Raw genomic sequence first — 8,789 nt, forward strand, 5'->3', positions numbered from 1 at the left:
TCCACAGATGCTTTTAATGACAATACTTGTGTTCAGAATTATGTTGTCATGACGTAGTCTATAGAATAAAACAAATGTTCATTTCACTCAAACGTACACAAATAATGAGCAAAATTATAGCGTGGTCATTTACTTGTTTCAGAGCTGTATATACAGTCAGTGAAAATGTATTAAACTATTGTTGAATTACTATTATTTATTCATGTTTTTAAAAAGAGTTTTGGTGACAAAAATATGCAATATCGCAGTATTACTAATGGCGAAGACAATTCATAATTTCATATTTTAAATAAGAAATGTGATGTGGATGCTTAGCGGGCCATAACAAATGATGTGGCAGGCCACATCTGCCGCCCGGGCCTCAAGTTTGACACCGTAGCCCTTGCTTGAAACCCTGATTAGAAACTCCTCGCCCTATTTTTGACACCCGAATTCAGGGCCCGACTGGAATGCTTAAAAAGGGAAAAGGGATGCTCGCGATGGCACGCGCAACCTTTTTGCCGTTGACCTCGTTTTTCCTCTAAAACGCGACCAGTGTGAGTCCACTCGCTTATCGCTTATTTCATTTTGCCTTTCAGCGCCCGCCCGGTGACAGATGGCGAGTTCTTCTCAACCCCCCCGCCCCGCCGCGCCCGCCCCGGGCTGGTGGGGGGAAGCCAGTCTCTGTGAATGCGGCCGCACGTCAATCAGCGGCTCTCGTGTGATGGCTCTTGCCAATGACGTGCCCGCCATATGGACCTGGCATCACGGAGCCCCCGCTCATACGCGAGTCACCCGCGCGCCACTTCCTCCCCTTTTGCTGTCTGGGCTGCAGACAGAGGCAGGGTGGCCGCAGAGGAGGAAGAGGAAGAGGAAGAGGAGGAGGAGGAGGAGGAAGAGGAGGAAGGTAGGCGCTCGAGCGGGGACCACACGGCAGCCTCTTCTTCGCCCCGCACGACGCGTCGTCGACATGCTGTAAACAAACTCCAGCCAGGTCGGTTCCTCCGAAATCTACATTTGGAATTCTTTGTTGCCCTCCGTGCCGTTCATTTCGCCACGCGGGCATCATTTCGCCGTTCGGGGACCCTCACATTTCAATCATAGAGTCGAGAAACATGACGCGCGTGCGTATGCGTTTGCATCTTGAAGCCCGTAATAATTGATAATTGACGAGATATACGCAAGCGGTTTTTATGATATTAGGTGGGGGGGGGGAACATAAAACACAATGCTAAGATTATCTTATCATATGCTTTTTTGAGTGCATGTTTTTGTCTTGATTTTCAATTTCAATCAACGGATTGCGCATAACCGTGCAATGACGACATGCAATATTTGTGGATTTGAAAGCATAACAAAAAATAACCTTCCTGGTCATTATTCAAAGCAGAATCAACATTTTTGGAGAGTTAAATCAGGGTTTACCCCCGCCCCCCCCAAAAAAAAACTTTTAGAGCTCAAATTTGACATTTAGGTCTTGCCGTGGCAATTAAATGGAAAAACTCATTTGTCATGAAAAATTGTTCAACATCCAGCCTGCAATTGGGCGCATCGGTCAAACCATTAGGTACACCCGAATGCCACGCCCTTGACGAAGATTGTTTTGATTGATGCTGTCAATCAAATGCTGCTCATTTGAATATTTGTCTTTGACAGGCAGAATATTAGGAACACCTGTGTGTGCGTCATCAGGTGTTGCATGCGTACCTAATAATGTGATCCGACTCATCCATTTCCTACTTTTTTTTTTTTTTGGTCTCATTCCATGTTGTACTGTAGATGTCCCTAATATTATGACTGGACACATCCATTTGCAGCCATTTTGTGTGTTATCCCATGTTGCCGATGTGCCTAATAATATGATCCGACACATCCATTTGCAGACATTTTGTCTCTTGCATTGCAGGTGTGCCTAATAATGTGACCCGATACATCTGTTTTGTTGTTGTTGTTTTTTTTTGGGGGGGGGTCATCTCATGTGGCAGGAGTAGCTAATAAAGTGACCGGCGACATTCATTTCCAGATGTCTTTTGTCCCATCACATGTTGGTGTACCTAATTTTGTGGCTGGAGATATCCACTTCCACCTTCTTTTTTTTTTTTGTCATCACATGTTGCAGGTGTACCTAATAATGTGGCCGGACGCGTCCATTTGCCGCCATTTTGTCGCCTCCCATTCATGTCGGTGTCCCCAATAATGTGACTCGAGACATCCATTTCCAGCATCACATCTTTTCGTCTCATCTTTTAGGTGTCCCTAATAATATGGCCTGACGCATCCATCCCCAGCCTCTTTTTTTGTCATCACATGTTCGAAGTGTACCTAATAATGTATGATAATAATGAGACGTCCAATTGCACCCATTTTAAAATTGGATTTCCCCCCAGTCTTCACCATTGCATGACATTTTGTCTCTCATGCCCGCCCTGTTTTTGGTGTCCCTAATTATATGGCCGGACACATTCATAGCTTTTGTTTTTGTCATCACATCATGTTACAAGTGTACCTAATAATGTGACCTTCCAACTTTTTTGGGGTGGGTGGGTGGGGTGGGGTGTCCAGCTTCACCCGTCCTAATAGGAAGATGGCATGATAGACTTCCATGTAAACGCCGCACGGGACCCCGCGCCTCCTCTGTTGCAGGTGACAATGTTGAGCCGTCTCTTCAGTGAGGTTCTGCCGGACGTCCAGAGGCTCGCGGCTGACTGGGCCGACGACCCCGACGGCCAGCTGGAGGCCAAGGTGAAGGCCGACCGCGCGGCGCACCTCGGCGGCGAGGACGAGCTGGACGAGGCGCGCGCAGGGGACAGCAGCAGCCGGGCCGAGTCCGAAATGGCAGACGACGACGACGACGACGAGGAGGAGGAGGAAGAGGAGGAGGATGAGGATGAGGACGGTGATGATGATGATGATGCTGGGGGCGGCGGCGGCGGCGGCGATGAGGAGCGGACCGGGGACAAAGCCACCAAAAAGCGCGGTCCCAAGAAGCGCAAGACGAGCGCGGGCCGCGTGGAGCGCTCCAAAGTGCGCCGCGTGAAGGCCAACGCCCGGGAGCGGACGCGCATGCACGACCTGAACTCTGCGCTGGACAACTTGCGCAAGGTGGTGCCCTGCTACTCCAAGACCCAGAAGCTGTCCAAGATCGAGACCCTGCGCCTCGCCAAGAACTACATCCTGGCGCTGGGCGAGATCCTGCGCAACGGCAAGCGTCCGGACGTGGTCGGCTACGTGCAGATGCTGTGCAAGGGCCTCTCGCAGCCCACCACCAACCTGGTGGCCGGCTGCCTGCAGCTCAACACGCGCAACTTCCTCAGCGAGCCGGACGCGGCGCGCTTCCACGTGCCGGGCTCGCCCTTCCCCTTGCACCCGTACTCGGCGTCGTCGGCGTCGTACCGCTGCCGCCTGGCCGGCCCCGACTACCGGGCCCCTGCGGGCGCCGGCGTTCTGAACCCGCGCGGGCCCTCGTACGCCTCCGGCTTCGAGGCCGCGTACCCCCCGGGGGGCGCCTCCCCGGACTACCTGCAGAGCCCGGACTACGAGGGCCAGCGCAGCCCGCGAGGATGCTCGGCCGTCGGCGCGTCCGGCAAGCAGCTGGAGCTCGACGCCGAGCGGAACTATCACTACTCGCCTGTGCATTACTCCAGAGCCGGCCGCGCTTTGACGTTCGGCCCCACGGGAGCGCGCGGCGGGGGCGCGCACTCCGAGAACATCCCCCCCTTCCACGAGGGCCACCACCACCCCCACCACCACCACCACGAGCGCGCGCTGGGCCCCTATGAGGACATCGGCGCCTTTTTCCACAACTGACTGACAATCCCGATCGCCACCTGTAATCCCATCACGTGCTCGTCGTCGTGCGGTATTGTGCGTGACAAACACATGTAATAAGACGAAATACACACATTAAAAGTGATTTATAATTGTCTGATGTCATCGACAATGGTGCACTCACTCACCCACCCTTAAAAAAAACATTGAATTGATCGAAGCTAAATCATTTAGAAAGAGTTACAAATGATACTCAATTGTTTTTGCTTTGTTTTGCTCTTGCACCTGAATAGAGAGGCGGTGCAAAAGCTATTTGGCATTAAAATGCGGTCATTGAACAAAAGAAATTGAATTATATATATATATTTTTTAGTCAATATTTTGTCCACCCAATTCTTCTGAATTTACATTAGAATAACTCTTTAAATCACTGCACATCTATTGCACATGTACACAAAAACAAAATGATATATTTTCTTCGATATAATGTAGTACAATTGTTCCGTAACATGTTTTTATCTCCCGCAAACTTTCACATCATTTCCTTTGTATTTTTAGGCCAGTGTGATGTCCATTATTATAGCATCATTTAATTCACATGAAACCTTTGAATCCAATACGAAATTCTATAGGTTTCATATTTACAGCATTCTAAACTGCATTTGCCTGCGTGACGGTGGCGAAAATGCAATTTTATCGCGCGGAGGCACGATGACATCAGTGCTGTTTTTCTCCAATCGATGCTAATAATAATAATAATTCATAATAATAGTGCTGAAAGCAGGCGGACGCCATGTTGGACGCCCGCCTGTGGTCTCCATATGTTGCCTGGCGGTCGCCCCCCCCCCCCCCCCCCCCCCAAAAAAAAAAAACAACTCAAATGCTCAATTATATAATTATAAATACATAACAACGTGAATTTAGTGTTAGTTCTATAAATTAAGGAATGTGAACATTTAGTCTTGAGAGCGTTTTTCGCTCAGATGTTCCAACTTGAACCCCCGCCCCCCAAAGAAAAGGCGTTTAAAACGAAGTTAAAAATCGGACTAAGAAGTACAGAAGCTGTGAAAGAAATTCTTGAATTAAACATGCACGTACATACTCTGCCTTTGCTGGCTTGCAAAATGGATAATAGATATTGAAATTAGAAAATAACCACAAATAATGACAATCATTTTTTGTTGTTTTTTTTTAAGATGTTTTTTTTCCTACGTTGTACAAAATGGGTAGTGTAAAAAATGCAGTTTTATATATATATATATATATATATATATATATATATATATATATATATATATATATATATATATATATATATATAAACGTGCTGTTTTGTAGTGCAATAACGAAAATAACGCAATAATATATTTTAAAAAAATAACCCACCTACAGGAGAAGCAACATATTGTGCTTTAAACTTCATAATACGAAAAAAACACTTTCACTACTTTTAGGTGTAGGAATGTTGCATCGGTGCCATAAGATGACTTTTAATAGTGTCCTTAACGTGAAACGAATGCATGACATGCTGCGTTATGAATTGACTTGAGCCCAGTTTGCAGCAGCCCGGCCGATGCGTACAGGTGTCAGTCAGACTTTCCCGCAGCCAATCAGCAGCAGCGCGTCGCGAGCGCGCGCGCGCGCGCACGCACGCCACGCCAGGCCAAACGTGCGTGGGCCCGAGTGGGAGGGCCCGAGTGTTTCTTTGCTAATTCCAGCAGCATCTGTTCATTACTCTCCGCCTGCTCAGCCTGTCGGGGGGGAAAAACGAAACAAAATTTCAAATGGAAAAAAAAATGCATGCAGGAGAATGCATTTATAATATGAAATGATTCTTTTTTTTTGGCGTTGTTGTTGTTGCATTGACGAACAGTTCCCTTATAAATATTGAGCTTTAGGGCCCTCTCCTTAATTTATTTGTCATATGGATTTAATAACCATCAAATCAATTAGTTCAAGTCTATTTGTCAAAATAAATGTCTCTGAAATGCCTCAATAAATACCGTGCAAAATGTAATTAAATAACCCAGCAAACTTTTGCATTTTTTGTAATTGGGTATTAATCGCCATCTGGATCATTTTACACTTCTTATATTATCACACATTGTATTCATTGTGGTTATGTTAGTCTAAATATGGCCTATAATCTCTCAACATAAAAAAATAATTGAATTGCAGTGCTGCATTCACAATTGAGTTTCATCTGGTACCCCTGGTAACATTTAGAAACAATAATTCCCACTTTCGATTGACTGAAGGCAAAAGAACAGACTCCTGCCTTTCCCATCAGGACTTTCAAAAGTACTTGTCGCAGTAAGTGGAATTCAACAAGCAGAGTGAAATAAATGCGTGTTTAAACTTCAGTTACTGTGACTTGGTTTTTAGTGCATTCAATTTAAATGTTCTATGCTTCAAGACTTCAAATTTTCAAGTTACCCTGGATATCTTTTTAAAGGTCCCGTATTTTGCCAAAGCGACTTTTTCTCGTATTTGGAATGTAATGTTGGCTGTGTGCTGCTTCAGTAAACGTGAAATATGAATTAAAGTCATCGGTCGGTCATCAGCTCATCGGAATTTCTCGTGCGTGTCGACGTCACTAGCGAAAATCTCCACATACCCCCCCCGCTCCCGAGCCGGCGCTGTCGACATGGCAAACGCGTGTTAGCCAAATATGGACAAAGTGGATACGAAACTGGGTCAAACAGAAGTAGCTGTCAGTGGGGCCTTTTCTCGACACTCGTATGACAAAACCAAGGTGTTTTTTCAAATGAAAATGAAACTTTGATACTAAGTTCATGTTAGAGAGTCACTCTGTGGAGGTCCGAGTAGCCAAAATGAGGTCTTCTCGTATGTGTTTACAGTAACCGCTGGGGCCATTGGAGCTCCGTCGCTCACCAAAACAGCAGCGCCTATGCCGAGGGCACATAAACCCCCTCCGATGAATTAAAATGTGTGTTTGAGGTAGTTACTGTAACTTGTTCATTTTTCTGTCCTCTCTCCACAACAGTCCTCAATACGTTTGCTTTCACTCAATTTGTCACACAAGTAGAAATCAATGCCTCCCCTCTAATATAAGCCCCTTTTCCCCAGTGAGTTCTATTTGGAGAATAGCGGAGTGCGAGCGATCATAAGCATATTCATAATTGACGTCTCTTGTTTTTGTTCCAGTTCCGCAGCTCTCGTCATGGAGCTCATTAACTTGTGCAGGTGTACCTAATGAAGTGGCCGCCGAGTGTCTATTATGCAGTGATGTTTGCCGCACAGATGGCAGGAGTGTTTTTTTTTTAGTTATTTATTTATCTTTCAGGGAGTGATAGGGGAGGGCGGAGGAGGAAGAGGAGGATGCCGCCGCCGCCGCCATGGCACGGTCACGCGGGCAGCAGTAATTGGCGTCCATATTGAGGGGTTTTGCAGTGCTGCGGGGTGGGCAAACTCCCAGCTGGACTTGTCAGATGGTATTCAGTCCAACTCATTGCCTCCATTTTTGGGTTCGTCTTCTTCTTGGGCTTTACTCTTCCTGCATCGTACTTCTTTCTTCTATTTTTTATTATTATTTTTTTTCCCTTTACGAAAGTCGCACGTACACTTTCCGAGTCACCTTTCTCTGCACACGGTCACTGCCGGCTGACACTTTTTCCCAGTACATCACACCCTCGCCCGGCTCTCTGCTTTTGGCTGCTCAACTTTTTGCGCGTGTAACAGAGTAAAGACTATAAAGAGTCCTTTCAAACGAGCACTCCATGGATGACCAAAATGTTTTTAGTCAAAACGATAACAGTAATCTTAAAAAAAGAGAAATCATCTCTGAAAGGTAGAGATGTTTTTCCCCAGTCCTTATGCTCGTGCTTTTATTGCTTCGAGACGTGAGCGGTGTGGGCTTGTCAGACTAATGAACATCTGCCACTGAATTCGAACACACAGATGCTCCCAACACACACACGCACGCACGCACACACACACACACCCTCTTTAATCGCTTGCCTCGACTCCTCAATCGCCACCCGCAGGTTTCGACTTTGACCTCAAAGTGCGCGTTTGACCTTGTGCGGATTTCACCCCGTTGGCAAACGTCTGTCGTCGGAGTGCCTGTATCCTACATGACCAAAATATTAGGAACAGCTCTCGGTTGAATGCAGTGCAGTTTTGCACCGCTGCAAACTGCAACCGCCTCCAGTACATATATTTTTCAATTAACACCTCCAAAATATAATACTGCAAATGTAAATAATCCAATGTTAAAAAATGTGCTATTTTTGTGGCGTTATTCACACTGTTCAAGCTGTTCCTGTTGCACTCATCGCAATCCTTCAAACGATTGTTCCCTAAAAAGAAGACAAACTACTGATGCTTCACTTTCAAAAAAAAAAGATGACTATTTGTGTGGCACTTTCTGAAAAAGAAGAAACTATTGGTGTTGGACTTTACAAAAAAGAAAAAAAAATGTTTATGTTGCCCTTTCCCAAAAGGAAAACAAACTATTGTTGTTGCATTTTCCCCCAAAAGAAGATTAACTGTTGATGTTCCACTTCCCTAAAAAGGAGACTTTATGGTGTTGCAAGAAGAAGCTATTGATGTTTAACTTTCCTAAAAGGAAGGCAAACCTCTGATCATGCACTTTCTGAAAAGAAGACACATTATTGGTGTTGCACTTGACAAAAGTGAAGACAAACAATGTTTCACTTTCTGAAAAAGGAAACTAACCTTTGATGGTGCACTTTCTGAAAAAGGAAAATTATTGGTGTCGCACTTTCCCAAGAAGACGCCGTTGGTGTTGCACTTTCCAAAAGTGAGGAAACTATTGAGGTTGCACTTTCCTAAAATGAAGATAAACTATTAAGGTTTCACTTTCTGAAGAAGAAAACCAACCAAACACACAAAACTTTGAGTATCCACTTTTCCCAAAAGAAAAAAAAAATATTCATGTCGCGCTTCCCTAAAATGAAGACGCAATTAACACGTTAGTCAATCTCAGAGGCTCCAGTTGCTGCTATTTTGGTTAGCACCAACATTAGTCTTATTACATGCAGTTACTTTCTTTCTTT

At 45.5% G+C, this 8,789-nt stretch overlaps 1 protein-coding gene across 1 annotated transcript; it reads left to right on the top strand.

Moving 5' to 3' along the window:
* Window positions 1–883: 883 nt before the first annotated feature.
* On the top strand, window positions 884–4,067 carry LOC133418176 (neurogenic differentiation factor 2-like). The gene is made up of 2 exons (XM_061706607.1): window positions 884–973; window positions 2,623–4,067. The coding sequence occupies exon 2, from the start codon at window positions 2,629–2,631 to the stop codon at window positions 3,784–3,786; it is 1,158 nt and encodes a 385-aa protein (XP_061562591.1). The 5' UTR covers window positions 884–973; window positions 2,623–2,628; the 3' UTR covers window positions 3,787–4,067.
* The last annotated feature ends 4,722 nt before the right edge of the window (window positions 4,068–8,789 follow it).

Source organism: Phycodurus eques, chromosome 19 (assembly GCF_024500275.1).
Source record: "Phycodurus eques isolate BA_2022a chromosome 19, UOR_Pequ_1.1, whole genome shotgun sequence".
NCBI classification, from domain to species: Eukaryota; Metazoa; Chordata; class Actinopteri; order Syngnathiformes; family Syngnathidae; genus Phycodurus; species Phycodurus eques.